Source organism: Geotrypetes seraphini, chromosome 18 (assembly GCF_902459505.1).
Source record: "Geotrypetes seraphini chromosome 18, aGeoSer1.1, whole genome shotgun sequence".
NCBI classification, from domain to species: Eukaryota; Metazoa; Chordata; class Amphibia; order Gymnophiona; family Dermophiidae; genus Geotrypetes; species Geotrypetes seraphini.
The window spans coordinates 28,966,324-28,987,056 of NC_047101.1; the positions used below are offsets into that span (position 1 = coordinate 28,966,324).

General features: G+C 41.5%; 1 protein-coding gene across 5 annotated transcripts in view; it reads left to right on the forward strand.

Annotated features, from left to right (window-relative positions):
• Window positions 1-5,257, forward strand: part of KCNIP1 (potassium voltage-gated channel interacting protein 1) — a 669,345-nt gene extending 664,088 nt beyond the window's left edge. For all 5 annotated transcript variants that reach the window (XM_033927121.1, XM_033927126.1, XM_033927125.1 and 2 more), the window contains one exon: window positions 3,259-5,257. In XM_033927121.1, the coding sequence (XP_033783012.1) occupies window positions 3,259-3,306 (48 nt within the window). In that variant the 3' untranslated portion in view covers window positions 3,307-5,257. The remainder of the gene's footprint in view (window positions 1-3,258) is intronic.
• The last annotated feature ends 15,476 nt before the right edge of the window (window positions 5,258-20,733 follow it).

Here is a 20,733-nt window from a genome sequence, read left to right on the forward strand (position 1 = left end):
GTCCGAAGATCTAAAGGCAAAAAAACAGTGTGACAAGGCAGTGGCTGCTGCCAGAAGGATGCTGGGCTGTATAAAGAGAGGCGTAGTCAGTAGAAGGAAGAAGGTGTTGATGCCCCTGTACAGGTCATTGGTAAGGCCCCACTTGGAGTATTGTGTTCAGTTTTGGAGACCTTATCTGGCGAAGGATGTAAGAAGACTTGAGACGGTCCAGAGGAGGGCGACAAAAATGATAGGAGGCTTGCGCCAGAAGACGTATGAGGAGAGACTGGAAGCCCTGAATATGTATACCCTAGAGAAAAGAAGAGACAGGGGAGATATGATTCAGACGTTCAAATACTTGAATGGTATTAACATAAGAACATAAGCAGTGCCTCCGCCGGGTCAGACCATAGGTCCATCCTGCCCGGCAGTCCGCTCCCGCGGCGGCCCAGACTGGTCACGACCTGTCTGTATCACCAGAAGAGGCTCCCTTGCCACCTTGGTTTCCCATTTAAGTCCTGTCTTCCTATCGAAGTCCTAACCTTCCGGTCTTGCACATGCACGACCTGGTTTGGTTTCTATACTCATTACTTGGTTAGCTTTTTATACTTGTGTTACATCCCAGCTCCTCCCTCAGCTCCTCCAGAGAAAAGAAAATGGTAAAACCAGAGGACATAATTTGAGGTTGAGGGGTGGTAGATTCAGGGGCAATGTTATGAAATTCTACTTGTGACCCTGGGCAAGTCACTTAGTCCTCCATAGCCCCAGGTACGTTAGATAGATTGTGAACCCACCGGGACAGATAGGGAAAATGCTTGAGTACCTGATTGTAAAAAACCACTTAGATAACCTTGATAAGTGGTATATCAAATCCTAATAAACTTAAACTTAAACTTAACTTAAACTTACTTTACGGAGAGGGTAGTGGATGCCTGGAATGCGCTCCCGAGAGAGGTGGTGAAGAGTAAAACTGTGACTGAGTTCAAAGAAGCGTGGGATGAACACAGAGGATTTAGATCAGAAAATAAGATTAAATATTGAATATTGAACTAAGGCCAGTACTGGGCAGACTTGCACGGTCTGTATCTGTATATGGCCGTTTGGTGGAGGATGGGCTGGTGAGGGCTTCAATGGCTGGGAGGGTGTAGATGGGCTGGAGTAAGTCTTAACAGATTTTGGCAGTTGGAACCCAAGCACAGTACAGGGTAAAGCTTTGGATTCTTGCCCAGAAATAGCTAAGAAGAAAAAATTAAAAAATTTAAATTGAATCAGGTTGGGCAGACTGGATGGACCATTCGGGTCTTTATCTGCCATCATCTACTATGTTACTATGTTATAAGCAAAGTTTCCACTTATTTGATCTCAGCCCGCAGAATGCTCTGGATCAGGCAATGGACTGGTGATTCCACCTCCAAAGCTACTCTCAGCAGACTTCCTTTCAAGGGACAAATGTTGTTTGGAAAGGAACTGGATGATCTCATGACCAGTGTAGCGGATCATCAACCAAAATCTTTGCCCAACAGCAGACCCAGAACCTCTAGAAACTCAGGGTACTCTAATTTCTCTGGCTCCAGGCATTTTCGGCAGTACTCAGGAGGAACCACCTCTCAGAGATCCTTCCAAGTATCCTAGTGAAGCCAAGCCTCCAGTTCTCTTACTGTTTCAACTTCCAAAAAGACACAATGATGCCAAGTCTGGAGCAGTTCCGCTCAAGATAGAGGGACAGCTCTTGGACTGTGTTCAGTCCTGGGCACGGATATCATCAGATCGTACCAAAGAAAGGCTCAGATAATTGGAGACCCATTCTAGATCAATATAGCACTCAAAGTTCCACACTTTCACATGAAGACAGTCCTAACTGCCATAGCACAATAGCAACACATTCTTACTTCTGCTACCTCACTCCAGGCTTCATCACATGCTTCCCCTACCATACCTCCATTACACCACATTACCCATATCCTCCATCTGGTAAAGCTTAACCTCTCTACTTCCACCCATGCAAAGATTTATTTCCAACATGCAGAGCCAGCTGAACTATATCTGACACGCTAGGCAAACTTTATATGTGTATCTCCCTATCCCAAGGCAGCTCAAGGCTCTCCATCCAACCCACTCCAAATCTAGCATTTCCATTTGCCTACCTCATACCACCCCCTATTGGTGTCCAACATCTTTTACTTTTCCTACCTCCCTCCTAACCCTGGGGTATCCAGCATCTCTTTCTTTCCCTGACTTTCTTCCCCCACCTCATGGTATTCAACATCTACCCATATTCCCTGAAGATATTCAGTGGCTTTCCTTCTCTTCTTTACTCCATCCATAGAGGTACTGGTATTAAATTGTCCGTCAACTTGTCAACACAACTGTCATTGAATGCTCAAGGCCCACCAGATTGTGCCCTTTCAGAAACAGGATGTTCAGGGACTTGTTAGGGACTTGTCAGGCTTTGAGCATACACAGATGTTCAAGGCCCCATTATGGGTGTGATGATAAGCATGCTGGTGTTGCCACAGAGGAGATAAGAAAGAGAAGGGAAGCCGTTGAACATCTGCTCAAGTTAGAAAACGTACCATTCCCTAATTATAGCCCAGTTGCCACTGAATTTACAAACATGCCTCCTCTTCCCTCTCTCCCACTGCCCACAGCACAGATTAATCCCCTCATCCCACACCTCCAAATAGAAGGACTCCTCTACCCTCCAATCTAGTACAGACTCTCTCTCTCTCTGCCTCATGCTGAGAGATTGAGGAACAGACCCTTTAACCTTATAGAACTGTAATAGATATTGTAGTTGATGATTTTCATTCATAACCCGCTCTCCTATAAATGGAAGGATTTATCATACCCAACATGTAAGGAGTAGAGGAGTAGCCTAATGCTTAGTGTAGTGGCCTGAGGGCCAGGGGAACCAAGTTCAATTCCCACTGCAGCCTCTTGTGACTCTGGGCAAAACATTTAACCCTCTGTTGCCCAGGTACAAAATAAGAACCTGTATATAATATGTAAACCATTTTGATTGTAATCACAGAAAGGCAGCACATTTTTATTTATTTTAAATATTTATATACCATCTATCAAGGTTGTCTAAGTGGTTTACAATCAGGTACTCAAACATTTTCCCTATCGAGAATGCCTCAAGATGTACCACTTGTCTCTCTGTATGGATTGTTGAGTATCATGGAGAGCTCAGCTAGGGTAGAACGGGCACATAGAAACCAAATAAATTAAATACTGTTGACTATTCTTTACATGAAGCTCCGTTTTATCTTGTTCCAGGATGACAACATCATGAGGTCCTTACAGCTCTTTGAAAATGTGATGTGAACAGGCCCTGTACTGCCATAGACTTTTGAGGGCTTCAGACAGAAAATATCCTTTTTTGTCTCTGTTGTTTACAAGAGCATCTTACATGTCTTGAACATCCATCGTGGGACAGTTTTCTATCAGTGTCTCATCTCGAAATGCGAAAGAAATAGGAAAAAAAGCATACTTTCTTCCCCTTAAGAATCATCTACTGGATATGATTTCATTTTGGAAGCATGCAGTAGTTTAATACTAAAATAATGAGACTTTGGCTTTAAAACATGAAGAATATTATCCAGGGAGTTTGCAAAGAAGTGCTGATATCCTGCTTAAGAGTCCCTTGTGCCAGGAGCTGGCTCTGCATGGACAATAACAGCTTACCACATGGCAAAAGTACATTCTACCAATCTGTACTTCTTCCTTGGAAGGATGACGCATCAACTGGAGAAAAACTGTCTTGTTGCTAAAATACCAGTTCTAAATTTACTAAGGCAGTCTGTGCTCTAAGTAAACTGTATATTTCCAGGATCTGAGGTGAGTCTCTTCTCTAAGCACACATAGTAGCTCACTTTTGCTGCAATCCCTCACTGTATAAATGGGGATCTAGGGAGACTCACCTGCTCATATCCTAAGCTGGACGGTAAAGGGAATTTCTGCATAGGAGCAGCAATTAGACCGAGCCACTGTGAGTGGAAGGGAACTTTCCCTATAGTACTCTCAAATAGCTTCTATTACAGAATCATCCTTGCCTGTGTTTTTAAATGCCTTCAGCTTCGATGAAGGGAAATGAAATTTTGCAATAGATAATAGTAGATGACAGCAAATTTCATATCTCTTTTGCTCACAGATTGTCAAATTGAAAGCACACGCATACAAACCATTGAAAACTGCCCAAAGGGGGGAATTCTGTACAGGGCATACAAAGTTAGGTGCTGGGATTATGCGTGTAAGCACAAATTTGATAAAAGCAGTATTCTATAAATGTCTTTCTAGAATATTATGATCACACATAGCTTTAGGCCTATATTCTATAAATGGTGTCTTAACTTAGGCACCCTATTGGCACCTAAGTTAAAAGCAAAACACCATTTAAAAGACCTTTTAAAACAAATTTCAAGGCACCTACCAGTGCCTAAAAAACAGTGCTGAAATCATGTCTAACCCTACCGAAGGCTTGGCTAATGACGCTGTAAAACACCTACATAGGCACAATTCACATCAAAGGTAGGCACCAGAAACATAGGCCTTGAAAACCTTGGCCTACATTTCCAGCGCGTACCTTACCCGAAGGAGCGATTCTCTAAATGATGGCCGTTGAAAATGGCGCCATGTAGAGAATTCAGGCTTTAACACCTGCCAGAAGCTGATTAAGCGCTGGTTTAGGCCTTTTAGTTCGGTGAGGAAATTAAAATATTCTATAACTTCACGCCTAAATCCTGGGAAGGCACATGCCTCGCCCATGCCCCTCCTTTGGCTGCACAGGTGCAGATCAGATATGGGCATAACCAGTTATTTGTGCCAACAGGTGCCTGCTAAGGCCAATTATTGATTGTTCTCACCAATTACTTTTATTTATTTATTTTTATATACCACTCAATCCTAAATTCTAGGTGGTTAACAAAATAAACAAACACAATATACAAGTTTCCACACTTTTATTTTTTTTTAAAAATACTGTTTATTAAATACATCACATTACCACAAAATCACCATTTTGCGATACATTTTCCTACTGTCCTACTTTCTTCCGCCCCCAACTATTTCTCATGAAAATATTAAAGTGCAGTAACTTTTTAAAGAACCCTCATATAATAAACACTCGTAACCGGGCACTTAACTTTAGAAACATAGGAAGATGACGGCAGATAAAGGCCTAATAGCCCATCCAGTCTGCCCTTCCCTACCATCCATTATCTTATCTTCTCCCTAAGAGATCCTGCATGCCTGTTCCAAGCTATCTTGAATTCAGATACAGTCTTCATCACCACCTCCATCAGGAGACTATTCCACGCATCTACCACCCTTTCTGTAAAGAAGTATTTTCTTACATTACTCCTGAGCCTATCAACTTTTAACTTCATCCTATGCCCTCTCCTTTCTGAATTTTTCTTAATTTGAAAAAGACTCACCTCCTGTACATTAATGCCACAGAGATATTTAAATGGCTCTATCATATCCCTTCTCTCCCATCTTCCTCCAGTGTATACATATTAAGTTCTCTAAGTCTGTCCCCATACAATTTATGACAAAGACCCTCTGGACTGATTCCATTCTATTTATATCTTTTTTAAGGTGTGGTCTCCAAAATTGCACACCAAAGGCTTATATAACCACATTATCACTTCTTTTTTCCTACTGGCCATACTCCCTGTGCACCCAAGCATCTTCCTGTTTTCCATGACATGCCTTTACTCTTCCCATTGGTAGGGCCCATTAGCTTATGCGCCATTCAGCTAGCATGTCGGTTTTATACAATAACCTGGAACATATGCGCATACATGACAATTTGTGACATCACTGATATGCTTAAGTGCGCCTAGTCTATAAATTAGTATGCGTATATTTATGTGCCCTGTATAGAATTGCTTCTCACATCTTTACGTAAAAAATATTTTCACCAACGAGCCGCTACCTGCAGGGCTTAATTTTCAGATAACAAGGAAGTGGGACTGTGGAGCCAGGAAAGGCTTGGGTGGGCCAGGAGAGAGAGAAACAGGAGAAGAGGTGACAGATTAGGGATTACAACAAGTCTTCTCTGCTATGCTCCAGGCTCACAACCTATTCTCCTCTTCTCTGGAGGCTGTTGGAAGGGAAAGGCCTGGAATGGATTGTTCTTAAGTCTGAAAGAAAGTCATGGAACTGTGTTCCAGACTGTTCTCGCCCAAATTAAATCCTGTCTGAGTCCAAAGTACAAGTTCTTAATAAGGCAGAAGTTGCCACTTGATCAATTCCTGAATTTTACAAAAACTCCATCAACTCCAAGCTATTCAGTCAACTGAACGGTGTCCATAGTCCCCAGAGTCCTTTTTCCTTTGGGGTAAATAATAGGTTCTACACAGGTGGTATGGACTCTACAAGAATTTTCAAAGCACTCACTACATATTCTTTTATATCTTTACCAAGGAGATAGTTAGGACCCAGGGAAAGTTCAAAAGGCATACATTTTGTCACATTAAGGAATTCTCCAGAGCCTCCATCTTCCTTCGAAGCATTCCCAAATCCCTTTGCATATACTCCTTCTGTTTGTTCTTCTCTTCCACCCAGTGGAGTGCAGTCAGAGCCTTCAGGGGATTTAGCCCACCTTATAAAGGCCCTGAGGGCACTGCTCTGAATTAGATTGGTTGAAAAGGCAACAGGCAGATGCTGCTTAGCCAATCAAATTCAGATCAGACAGGGCTTCAGGGGATCCCCAGCCCAAGAGCCCTGCTTATTTTGTTTGAAGCAGTTTGACTGGTTGAGCAGGCTGCCTACTTAAGAAATCAAACTATATCAAGCAAAAAGTAAATAAAAAAGCAAGGCTATAGAGTTGGGGATTCACTAAATCCCCGGAACCCCCTCACAGCACACCACTGCTTCCACCAAGTCCTGCTGAAATAAGGCCAGTTGAGTAGAGCTGTCAAATTTCTGTGCAGCATCCTGCATCTAACTTGATGCACACAAGATTTTCCTATAATGTCTTAATATTAAACAATCGGTGTCAATCCAGCAGGAGGGGAATCAATGTTCCCTTTAGCAGAAAACGAGGAATTAAAACCCAGATATCTCAATCCATCCTCCTTTTTCTGGAGCCATATGGTAACTCTACCCAGCACCCTTCCCACAGCTCCATTCGGACTTGCCAACTCTTCCTCTTGAGCAGGGGGAACCTTTGGCATCAGCACTATTTTCATCATCAGGCTTCCCCTGGAGGACCTCATTGCTCCAGGCTAAGAGTCACATCCAGTTCAGCCTCCTGGAGAAGAAACCATTGCAGCAGGCTGCTTCCAAAAGTGTCCATAGGCCCATGAGACACAGCAGTCAGCTTGCAGCTCTTATTAGGGGAAAATTAAGTGTGCCACAGTTGGAACCCAGACAAGACTATTTTCTGTACCTTATTTTATAACGTCACGAATACCATGTAGCAAAACTAGTTCTTTCACACAAACGCACATTGTGTAGAGGCTAAATTCTATTTTGTTTCCAGGGATTTCTTGTTTCGTGTGCATTACATGAAGGACAATTTATTCTTAACACAAACAAAAACATTTTTGTCTTTACTTCTGTGTCAATTCAAAAGAAAGCACATCCCTATAACACAAGCTGTGTCTTTTATATTTAAAACCTCTTCCTTACATTTTATTTCATATTAAGTAACTCTCTTTAACAGATTTCCTCAGGGCTTTCTATTAAATCTCCAAAAGAAACATTAAAATCTTAATTTATTTGTTGAGATGTTATTGATTAAAGATAGTGTAATCTCTTCAGAATTATCTGCATTTATCATGACGGATCCAAGCAAACCAAGGTGGCGAGACCTTTTCCCCATTGTTTTATGCCCACTGTTTTATGCCCAGTGATGATTCTACCACAAACCAGCAGCAGCCGCAATCCTCTAGCCTGACTTTTCCTTGTGAGGGAGGAGGAAAAGACTGTAAGCATACACTGGCTGTGACATTCCACAGTTGCTGCCATATAGGGGTCCTTTTACCAAGGCACGCTAAATGCTAAGGCATTCATAGAATATAATGGGCACGTTAGCATTTAGCGTCCGCCTTAGTAAAAGAAGGGGATAGTGATGTATGTAGATAGTACTTCCCCAATGAGGTAAGGCAGGACATTGGGTTAGATGGACCCAGTTAGATGGTCTGACCCAGTATGGCTATTCTTGTTCTTATGGAGGGCGAGAGGGGGTAAAGAAGAAATAACAAAACACCTGCTCTGACCTGGAAACTCCAATGGATGGCCATAACCAAAGTGGCTACCCTGAGCCAGACTTCTTTCAGTATGTGACACTGGAGCCCCACAGAGGGTCATGGCCACAGAGCCTTGGCATAGGGGATATGAATGATTGCATGACTTCTTCATGCCAAAGCACTTTCCAGACTTGGACATACAGAATATTTTCGTAAGAAAGGAACATGATGTGTTTTCTCTAGGCAGGTTTTGGTGATAAAGTGTTTCATTCCCTGCTTGATAACTTCACCCACAAGCTGTAACCCATCTCGTGTTTCATGTGTACAAATTTCTATTGTGATTTCTGGGAAAAAGCCATCAAAGTATCAAGAAGGACTTGTGTTTTCTGTGTAATATTACGTCACCACATCTTCCCAGAGGACACCAGTTTGGACAACAGATGTACTGACTGCTACACAGGATTAGTATAAGATGTGCCAGATTTAAAGCCTAGAAATCTCATTGCAATATTGTCAGGACTTGCATTAAAAGCTGTGATAAATTTTGTTGCTTTACTAGCTAATATTTCCACACTGTGGTTTCTCCAGGAAAATAATATGAAATATATATGAGAATGTAACACTGTTAATAACCCTGTCTGTTATGCTTCATATACGCTGGAATCACAGAATGACAAATGTTACCAACACGTTAGCTGTAAAAGAGAGCATATCCAGGGGTACTTTCCTATGTATCAGTATGCTACATTATATATAAAAGTATATTGTATAAGATAGCATTTCTTTATTATATTAGTGGTTAGGAAATTAATCAACAGATATATTAACTAGGATATGAATTTTCTCATATTGCTGAAAGTGATGTCAGATTCCCACTGTTGCAGAATGTGACTCCATAGAGTCTGAATAAGGGAATCTCTCTCAGTTTGGCTGCATAGACAAATTACGATTGCCTTTGAAATATATGAAAGAAGTCACTGATCCTGAATATCAACAAAACAGTAATACTAGACTCAAAATTGTAGCAAATTCTCCATTGTGATAATATAAAAATGATTTTATATATGAAGTAGTATTTGCGAGGATAGCAAAATATTAAAAAAATCAAATAATATCAAATAAATAAAAATATCAACCAATCAGATTGCTCAGTTAATAAGCCATGTTTTACTGTAAAAATGTATTGATACGTTAGGAACTGTCAGGACTTTATTTATCTGTTACACAGCAGTTGTTATGTTGGTATTTAAGTTGCAGGTAAAAGAAACATCATTCTTGCCTGCCCTGCAACGTTCATGCTGAAATGAATAGTAACTTCTTCATCTTGGAAGTTTTTGCATTCACCTTTGCCAACTAAAAATGCACACATTTGTTTCAGTCAGACATGACAACATGACTAGCAGAAATGACAGAAAAGAGAGGATAGAAAAGTACCAAGCCTGATGGTTGCCTTTGGACTTTTAACATAAGGAAAAACTACTCAAGATGGTGGAATACTGGCATGACATAATGCAGACTCTTCTGCTCTTTATACATAGATAGGCAAAAAAGAAACTGTTCAAATGTCAGACTCCTCACTGGCAATACAAGACTGGAAAGGTAACTTGGTTTGGACTTAGCTCCAATGCTCACAAGCGTCTTAAAATGCTGAATTCAACCAGAATATCGTGTGATGTTGTGGTATGGACTTTTGTGTGGATTCCATTCAAATATTTTTCCAAAGATAAACTGTTTTAGCAGAATTGTGTTAAAATGATTATAAAATTCTGTCTGGCAAAATAATGTTGAATGTTAACACAGAGTTCATATCTGCAGAAGAGGTTCAGTTCGTCTTGGCCTTACTCTCATTCCATAGAAGCAGGACTTCCAAACCCACATGTGTACTGAGAGTAAATCCAGGACGGACTCAGCTTCTCCCCACTGATATTGAGCCCTGTAGTAATCCTGCTGATGGTATTGCTCTAATCCATATAGAGACTGGAGCAGGAACAAAGATTAGGCCTTGCTGTATGGGAAGTCACCTTCATGATCACTGTTATCAAATGGCCGTTTGTGTACCATTTTGTTTGACAAATTTAGAGATTTTGTTTTTAATAAAAAGACCAAAAGCACACCTCATCTACTGAGCCTTTTTTGTGCTGTAGGATTGATTAGAAGTAATGAATGGCATTTATGTTAGGGGTTAGTCCACATGGTGCAAGATTGTGGTTCTCTAACATGACTAGGAGAGAATGTTAAATTTGACCTGACCACTGTATCTCGGAAATTTCTACCTGTAGAGCTTGATGTAATTGTAATACATGCCTACATGCCAATACTGGCAAATTATGGGCCCCTTTTACAAAGCCGTAGTAGCAAGTCCATTGACAGCAAATACAATGCAGCCCATAGGAATGGAGAGAGCTGTGTCATAATTGCTACTGAGGCTTTGTAAAAGGGGCCTTATATGAATACTCCAATAATAGATCTTGGTTAGTAAATAAAACTCAAATAAGCAGCTCCAGTAGTAATATGTGGATATTCTTTTTCTCTAAATCTTTGCATAAGAATTTTGGACTGGACTTTATGTTCCTCTCTGGATTAATATATGTCTCTCCTCTGACCTTTAAAAACACTGAATTTTAGTTCTATTCCCTCTCACCTTTTGGTCTGTATGTCCAGTTGTCTACCCCATTATTTTAAATTGTGTGTAAAAATATATATTTATATTTTATCAATTTTGTATCTCGCTTAGTAAAACTAAATAAGCGATTCATCAAAGTCGAATAAAACTTGAAACTTGATACCTAACCCTCAAAAACTGACCTAGGGGTAGAGCAGTTCTCAACCTGCAAAATCGATGGCTCTCAAATTGTTCTGTTCCAATGGTTTCCTGAAAATGGTGGTAACTAATGAACTGGCTACAGGGACATCCAAAAATGAAAACTTATGATAGTCAAACTGCATGGATTTAAAGGGGCTGATTCTATAAACGGGCGTCCCAGTTGTAGGCGGTGGTAGGAGTCGATCAGGACACGGAGTAAAGTCACCTACATTTTAAACATATGTCGCAGGTCTAGGCTAGGCGTAGGCGTAGTTTCACCTGAAAGTGGCCTTGGACAAGTTTAAGCATCCCTACATGTCTCCCTAGAGCCGCAACAGATGCCTGAAATGTAGGCTAGCAAAATGATGGCCTACATTTTAATCCTAAAAGTAGACACTACTACTACTATTTATTATTTCTATAGTGCTCCCTCCCTCTCCATTATACTAAGTCCCCTCTTTCCTTCCTTTTTACCAAGCCCTTCTTCTTTCCATTGGAGTTCCTTTCTTTATTAATTCCTGTAAACCGTGTCGAGCTCCACTTCTGTGGAGATGATGCGGTATATAAACTTAAGGTTTGGTTTAGTTTAGTTTAGTGCTGAAAGGCGTACGCAGTGCTGTACATTCTAACACACAATAGACAGTCCCTGCTCAGAAGAGCTTACAATCTAATTTAGACAGACATTTCAGGGTTGGGGAGATTATAGTGGGTATAGGTATCTGACAGCAGTGAGTGGGAGTTAAGAGTTGAAAGCAGTTTCAAAAAAGTGGGCTATTAGCTTGGATTTGAATACTGCCAGGGACGGAGCACAACATATTGATTCAGGAAGCCTGTTCCAAGCATACGGCGCCGCAATAAAGAAGGGACGGAGTCTGGAGTTGGCAGTGGAAGAGAAAGGTACAGATAAGAGGGGCTTGCCTGATGAGCAGAGATCACGGGGGGAGCATGGGGGAGATAAGCGAGGAGAGATATTGGGGGGCTTCAGAGCGAATGCACTTGTAAGTCAGCAAAAGGAGTTTAAACTGTATTCGGAAATGGACAGGGAGCCAATGAAGCAACTTGAGAAAGGGGTAATGTGAGAATAGCGGCTCTCACGGAATATGAGTCACGCAGCAGCATTTTGAACGGATTGAAAAGGCGAGAGATGGGTACACAGGAGGCCCGAGAGAAGTATGTTGCAGTAGTCTAAGAATGAGGTGACAAGAGCGTGGACAAGGGTTTTGGTAGTGTGTTCAGTGAGCAGAGGACGGATTTTGGTAATATTATAGAGTAGGAAGTGACAGGATTTGGTGGTCTGTTGGATCTGAGCAGAGAAGGAGAGAGAACAGTCAAAGATCACTCCAAGGTTGCGAGCCGACGAGACAGGGAGGAGGATAGCGTTATCCACAGAAATAGAGAACGATGAGAGGGGGAGGCGGGTTTAGGCGGAAAGATAAGGAGTTCAGTTTTAGCCATATTCAGTTTGAGATGACGGCGAGACATCCAAGTGGCAATGTCGGACAGGCAGGCTGAAATTCAGGCCTGAACTCCCGCAGAGATATCTGGCGTGGAGAGGTAGATCTGGGAGTAGCCAGCATAGAGGTGATATTGAAAACCATGAGAGGAATCAGAGTACCAAGAGAGCAGGTATATAGGGAAAAGAAGAGAGAGCCCAGGACAGAGCCTTGGGGTACGCCAATAATAGCAGGATGGTGGCGGAAGAGGATCTACCGTAACATACGCTAAAGATATGACGAGAGAGATAGGAAGAAAACCAAGAGAGAGCAGAACCCTGGAATCCCAGCAAGGACAATGTGTCGAGAAGGAAGCGGTGATCAATAGTGTCGATGGCAGCAGACAGATCGAGAAGAATGAGGATAGAGTAGAGTCCATTAGATTTGGCCAGGAACAGGTCATTAGAGACTTTAGCAAGGGCAGTTTCCATAGAGTGGAGAGGGCAAAAGCCTGATTGAAGCGGGTCAAGAGTATTATGAGACACCACTGCCGGCTCAGCTGATCATGGCAAAGGAATCCCCGATCAGCTGAGCTAGCTTCGGAGGATCCTGTTTGCTCAGCTGATTGAGGGGAAAATACCCCTGCCACGATCAGCTGAACCGGCTGTGACAGAGGACCCTCCCAAATACCTACCTTTGCGATCAGCAGGAGGGATGCCCACTTGATCAACTGATAGCAAGGGATCCCTCAGCAAAGATAGGTGGATGAGCTGTCTATCTTTGCAATCAGGCAGGCATGATTCTCTAAATGGCACCGGTGATATAGGCACTGGTTAGAGAATTGGGGGGAGAGAAGGTAAGATGTCTGTTCTTCAAGACAGACACAATGTCTGTATAGGACATCGATGAGTGATTCTCAGCCGTTTCTTAGGTGGTTGCTAAAACTGGCATCCTATAATCAGCCCCAAATTGAGATCCTGTTTCCACCAACAACATTTTGCTGTCCTTGTACAATCAATCATTCTTTCGAGGTTGGATTATTGCAGTTCAGTCTATTTTAGTTTAACCAAGAAAAGTCTTGAAAGACTTCAACAGATCCAGAATATTGCAGCTAGATTAATCTTTGCAAAAAGCAAATTTGATCATGTTTCTCTGCTTATGTTAAAACTTCACTGGCTCCCAGTAATCTCTAGGGTTTACTTTAAATGTGCCTGCCTAACATTTAAGATCTTGCATAGCACTCTTCCTCCTTTAATTCCTCTATCTTGGAATTCTGCGAGACCTGATATTACCAGATCTATCCAAAAGCTTAAATTATCTTTCCCCTCGTTAAAAGGCATTATCTATATTGGAAAATTAGGGAAATCTCTACTTTAAAATCACTGAGCTCTGGAATAATTTTCCTGTCCAGCTGCGTAACATAGGCTCCTTCCAATTATTTCAAAAATATTTGAAAATGTGGCTATTTTCAAAAATGTAAATTCCGCTACTCTCTATATAATCACTAATTCTTATTATATTTTCCTTTCTGTAAAACTCTTGTATAGAGAAGATGAGGTATATAAGCTTAAGGTTTAGTTTAGTTTAGTTTAGTTTAAGTGCTTAGCCCCAAAGATTCCACATCAGATGACCAAATAAGAAATGTTATCAATGATTCTGTGTCAAAATACAATGTTGTTAACCAAATGGATGACTATAAGAAATCATCCTCAACTGAGCCACACTGGAGGGCATAGTGCGGGGGTGGTGTAGATGGGCTTGGGAGTAAGATGGTAAGCTGTGGCGATGAGTTGGGTTAAGGTTGGGAGAGAGACTGGTAGGATTATGTAGCCACAAGTTTTGCCTGTGTGGGATCAACTGCTGTACTCTTCATTTAGACAGTCTGACCAGTTGTGTTGAGAACCCACCATGCTTTCATTTCCTTTTATATAAACCTGGTAATTTGTGCCAAGTTGAGTACCCCCAACCATTTTGAAGAGTTGGATCCTATGTAAGTTGGCACAGGGTACTATAGAAGTCTAGGGGTTACATATATATTGAAGACCGACTGACTTGATTTATAACTGGAAACCATTGTGATAAGACCAAATAAATTTCTAGTTTTAGCCTGTTCTATTAAGTCAGCATTAGCTTCTCTGTGTCTTTATAAAATAGGCTGCCAGAATGAGCCCTGTGGTACACTAATGCCAAAGCACAAGTTCACACATGCCCCAGCAGGTATAAAAGCATATACATTTTCTATGAGTGTAGAAGCATATACCCCACAATATTCAACTGGCAATGGTCAGCGTTTTTTAAATGCTGATTATTGCCGGCTAAATTATTCCCCCATATTCAGTGCTAGGCCTTGTCTGAGCACCAACACTGAATATCAGGGCATAATTCCCTTTCTGGCCTGCTTAAATCACTATGAATATCAGGCCCATAGTGAATGGAGGACAGTATGGTGTAGTCAGTGGCTTAGTGAGGGTAGGAGGCACCCAGAGCAGTGGCTCCCTCGCGCCCCCACACCCTCATCTCCACCTCTGCTCCTTCCATACCTCCCCACCTCACACACCACACTCGCACCCTCCCGCCGTACCTCATTAAATCTTTGCAGCTTCTCCGGCCTGTTGCTCGTGCCAGCGTTGGCTTTCCCTCTGATGTCACTTCCTGGCCCCATGACCCAGAAGTGATTTCAGAGGGGAGCCAGGCCAGTGTGAGCAGTAGGCCTAAGAAGTTGCTCATGCTGATGAAGATTTGAAGAGGTACGGAGATGGGGGAAGGGAGGGCATGAGTGTGGTGTGGGGGGTGAAGAGTTGCCGACGCCCGAGGCAGTTGCACTGCCACCCCCTTACTACACCACTGGGTGTAGTGGTTAGAGCTACAGCCTCAGCACCCTGAGATTGTGGGTTCAAACCCAGTGCTGCTCCTTGTGACCCTGGGCAAGTCACTTAATCCTCCACTATCCCAGGTACATTAGATAGATTGTGAGCCTGCCTGGACTGATAGGGAAAATGTTTGAAGTACCTGTATATAAACCTCTTTCATTGTGGTTATATAACTACAAAAAGGCAGCATATAAGTACCAATCCCTTTCCCTAAAATACACATGTATTTTGCAAACTGTTCTACCCCCATTTTATGAGGGCATTCAGTTTCTTGTATAAGAACTAGTATAAGGGTTTATGCTACAATGTATGAGTTCTGTGGAATTAAATTCCCAAAGGGCTTTGCTTTTCCCAGAGAGCTAGGCTGCAACCACAGAGCTCAAGCCTCCCCCCTTCTTGTTCAGTCTGAGAGAGAACAGTTGCCATATTTATAGACCACATGGCTGTATGAGAATCTCAATTTAGCATTGTTCTCCCACAAAGTTTTCACTCTTTATTTCTAACAATCTAGCACAGCTTAGTTTTATATCAAAGTCTGAAGAACAGTGTTATTTTCACAAGGTTTGGACACACTCCCAGCTCCTTTTTTGGATAGGGAAAGCTGGTAAAGTATGAAGATTCTGTGACAGAGTTGAACTGCCTTGAAGTCATCAATTGTGAGTGTTTATTCTTTACTTCATGTTATTAAAGAAAGCTGTTAAAGAAATACAGAGTATGGCTGATAACACTAAGATTAAAGAAGTAAGGGTTAACTGAATAGGAACCTCTTACAATTGCCAATATACGTAGTTGAATAGTTTACAAATCTGTCTCTAATTGATTTTCAAGGTAGTCATCATGAAATTACTTTAAATAGATTTATATATTATTGGATTTAATTTTATACAGGATTTTTCATGAGGAAAAAGGCCTTTTATTTACTTGTGAAATTTTCATACTTTAAATTTTGAACTTGTCCTTGTCACAGTGTACAAAAATCACTCCCCCAGATACTTACTTCTCTCCACTAGTATCACCCCTGCCTAAGAATGACCCTGAGCTAGTACCTCCTCCGCCTGTTATAGGATGTAAACTTAAAAAACATCATCAAAATCTTTTTTCCTATCAAGCAGCGTTACGGGGTATGGATTTAGAACAATTGCTTTTGCTTACTGACACTTATGGGGAATTTAGGAGACATCTAAAAACATATCTGTTTTCAAAGTATTTAGGCAGCTAATTCGTAAAAATGTTATTATGCACTATTTTGATTATTTTAGTATCTTTAATTATTGGCTTTTCACTTTTTTAGTTCAATTCAACTTCTTTTATTGTTTGTTTTTTTTAACTATTGTAAACCACATAGAACTTTACGGCCTTGCGGTATATAACCTGATTATTATTATTATTATCAGCTTACAGCAACAGCAGTACAGGTAATAAAACAGTTGGGTGGTTCATTTGTCAGGGGCCAAATTGTAGGTAGCAGTAGTATACCAAGAGCAGGGTGGTCCACCCCAGGTGCAGAGGGTTCAGGGGTGCTTGAACAGTTGCACACCTGCAATCTGCTGGCCCCCATCCCTTCTGATGTCTACTTCCTGTTCTGTGGAAGGGAACCGGCAGATCTGACAGCCGTGCGCAGGACGTTTGTGGCCCCACGACTTCTCCACACACCCTCCCACTGCATGGAGTAGGGGGGTTCTCTGGCTGGAAGAGGGGGTGCTCCACCCCAGTTTCATGCCTTGCTAGGTACATCACTGGTAAGCGGGTCCTTTTTTTGAAGATTGTACTCTTTAGAGCTTTTATGTCAGGACTATTTTGACCAAGTACTTAGAAAATCACATGGCTTTTCACATATATGCATGTGCCACACATAGGTGACTTTGGAGAAGTAATTTGGGCAGCTACAGCTTTACTGTACAGTCTGCAGATTTCTTCACTCAAGCTTTGTACTGAAAGCAAGGACTCCTCTAAATTACACAGTTACTCTTTGTAGATAACAAAGGAATGCTCTTGCTTCACTTATGGTATGCACCTGTTAATAATATTTTAAAATCAATGATGAAATATTAATAAATAAATCCTCTTTTTAAAATAAATTATAAAAGAAATGTTTGAACTGGGGGAAAATAAATGTAAAAACCACAGCATCTGACTTCAAGCCAGAAGTGGTTTCTTTAATGACAGGACACTGCCCTCTAGTGTTGGAGGCTGAGATAGAGCATTACAAAATGTTTCACAACAGTTTAGTGTTGCTTCTAAATATTAACAATCTGTACATGGTTTTGTTGAACACATATTGCCTTTCTAGTGAATGCCCACTGCGATTATTTAAGGATCAGATTATTTTTCCTGATTGCAATAATTTTATGGTTGCCATTAACCACAAGATTTCTGTTACACTGTTGCTGAACATGGTGGTGTCTGGGAGCCAAGTGTCAAAGTACTTGCATATATTTCCAGAATATTCCAAATATTGTTCTAATATGTTATATTATTTTGGTGCATTTTGTTTTTGGGTTTGTTTGTTTGTTTCAGGTCTCAAGCAGCTGTAATGCAGGAGCTGTTGCTGTAATGTGTTTTATTTCATGATATTTTAGTATTTTATATGAGTTACTCATCTGAGCCCTCAATATATATTGTAGGCAAATATGGAAGATAATTTTCCTTTTTTCCTATTTTCTTATGAGAATTGCATTTCTGTAGTTCTTCTTTTCCTGTCATTCAATTGATTATTTTGAATATATATTTAGAAATTATTGAACACAAAACAAAACCACAACATTCAGATACAGAGCCCAAGTAGAAAACAAATGATAAGAAAGTCTATCGTGTTGTTCTTCATGCAGACCATAAAGACTCAAAACAGACCGCAACAGGAACTACAGCATGGAAGGACTGAAGGACCAGTTCCGGATTCTAGGAGGGAAGCTGAAGACCAGAACACCAAGGGTATTGTTCTCAGAGATCCTGCTGATACCCAGGGCTGGCGTGAAGAGGCATATGGAGCTACAAGCAGTCAATGCATGGATGAGGCACTGGTGTGAGGAAGAATGATTCCACTTCATGCGCAACTGGACAACATTCTGGGGGAAGAGCAAGCTATTCAGGAAGGATGGATTCCACCTCAGTGGAGACGGAACGAGGCTACTTGCAAGCAACATCAAGAGAGAAATTGAGAAGTTTTTAAACTAGGAAGAAGGGGAAAGCCGACACCAAGAGTCGATGGTTCGGGAACCGGTATAACCAGAAGATAGCGGGGAAGACTCACCGGATCATAGGCAAGACAGAAATCCTGACGGATCAAAAAAGGACACAAGAGGGAAAGAAATGCAAAAAAGTAACAGGCTGCAAACTCAAGTGTATGTACATGAACACAAGCAGCCTAAGGAATAAGATGGGAGAATTGGAAACTATAGCACAAAAAGATAACCTTGACATCATTGGCATCATGGAAACATGGTGGAATGAGGAAAACGCCTGGGACACTGTGCTACTGGGATACAAGCTATACCACAGAGACAGAGTATGTCAAAAAGGTGGGGGTATTGCCCTATACATCAAAGAGGGAATTCAGTCTACCGGAGAGAACACGCCGGAAACAAAAAATAAGGTAGAGTCTCTATGGGCCAAAATTCCGGGAACAAATGTAACGGAAACAAAGATCAGTATCTACTACCGACCCCCAGGGCAGTCTGAAGAAATTGATGGAGAAATTACAGACGAGATTAAATGCAACTGCGAGGGAGGCAAAGTAGTTATCATGGGTGACTTCAATTATCCAGGGATAGACTGGAACCTAGGCACCTTTGGCTGCAGTAGGGAGACCAAGTTCGTGGATGCTGTAGGCGATTGCTTCCTGAAACAACTGGTTTTATCCGAATTGAGTTTTAATTTAAATTGCATAGTCCATTGTTCTACCTTAGTAAGGACAGATGCGATGAATTGTTCTGTATCTTGAGTCGGTGAGGTTATGGGAATAATAATTGTAATGTCATCTGCGTATCTATATGATTTCAATTTTAAATATTTCCCAATGATGCCATATAGACACTGAAAAATGAGGGGAGAGTGGGGAGCCCTGTGGAACTTACAATCAAAGTGGTTCACATATTATATATAGGTACTTATTTCTGTACTTGGAGCAATGGAAGATTAAGTGACTTACCCAAGGTAACAAGAAGCTGCAGTGGAAGCCCAACCCAGTTCACCTGGTTCTAAGACTGCTGCACTAACCATTAGACATCTCCTCTGCTCCACCTTCCCTCCCCTCTGCTCCACCTTCCCTCCCCTGATTCAAAATAATAATGGCACCCACCATCTTCTTTACCGCTATTGTACCTAAAGAAGCAAGAGTAATGTCCACTTATTCCTGCTGCCAGCACCTGGGGATATATTTGGAAGGGCCAGTTTGCATAGAAAGGAAAATTTTCCTTATATGGCAGACTGGCCCCTGTATGGTGCATCCCCAAGAAGTATGATGGGGAGTCAGGGATACTTGGGGGAGAGGGAGGGTGGCTGGCTAGGTGATGCTAGACATCAGAAATATATTTTTTGAGAGGGAAGGGGGTGCAACTAGACAACAAGGTTTGAGAGAGGTTGAGTTGGGGGGGAATTGGCAGTACCTCCAGGAGGTATGGGGAGTGCCACTAGATGACAGAGATTTTTTATTTAGTCAGGATAGGGGGGAGGGGTCAAGTCGTCAGATCAGTATGGGAGCCTATGCAGCTTGTTCCTACTAATGACTGAACCAATCGCCACTCAGGCACTGATAGGAAGGATAAACAAAAGAGTAGATCAGAAGAACTGAGTCCAAACAGGCTTTAATCACCACCACCAATATCCATAATGCCCAACATGGTAGTGTTTCACCTTCATATGTACTGCATCAGGGTGATTCAAATGCTGATCCTTCACAGAATGGCAGCTTGAGTTATGTTGGAATGGATACCCAAAACAAATTCAGGAATAATCTATTTCCAAATGTGCTAACAACAAGAAAAACAAGAGCAAAAACAGCAGTGTATTTTAACTAATTAATTTTGTGAAGTTTCCCAATGCTCAGAGTTGCAATCAAAAGAGGTCGATCTCTGGGTCAAGCCTGATGTACCTTTTCTCAGCTAGTTCTCTCAATCATTGCACTGCTTATGAAATGCCCCAATCATATATTACTAACATATATTATGACTTGAAAGTGCACTTATCGCAATGTTTTGTCGGTGGTGAGTTCTGATGTGTTTCGCCAAAGGCTGCTTCAAAGAACCCGATTCCCAAACTCTTCTTAGAGATTGTAATCTATACAAAAGAATTTAGAAAACGTATCACCATCAACTTATCTAATGTTACTCACAAAAGATTTCATGATGCTGGTGTGTGTCTTACCATACTTCTAGCAGGCCTTCCAAATAAAACGGATTATCAAGAAATTTTGGCACATCATGCAGCATCTTGAAATCTTTCAAGCTGTACCC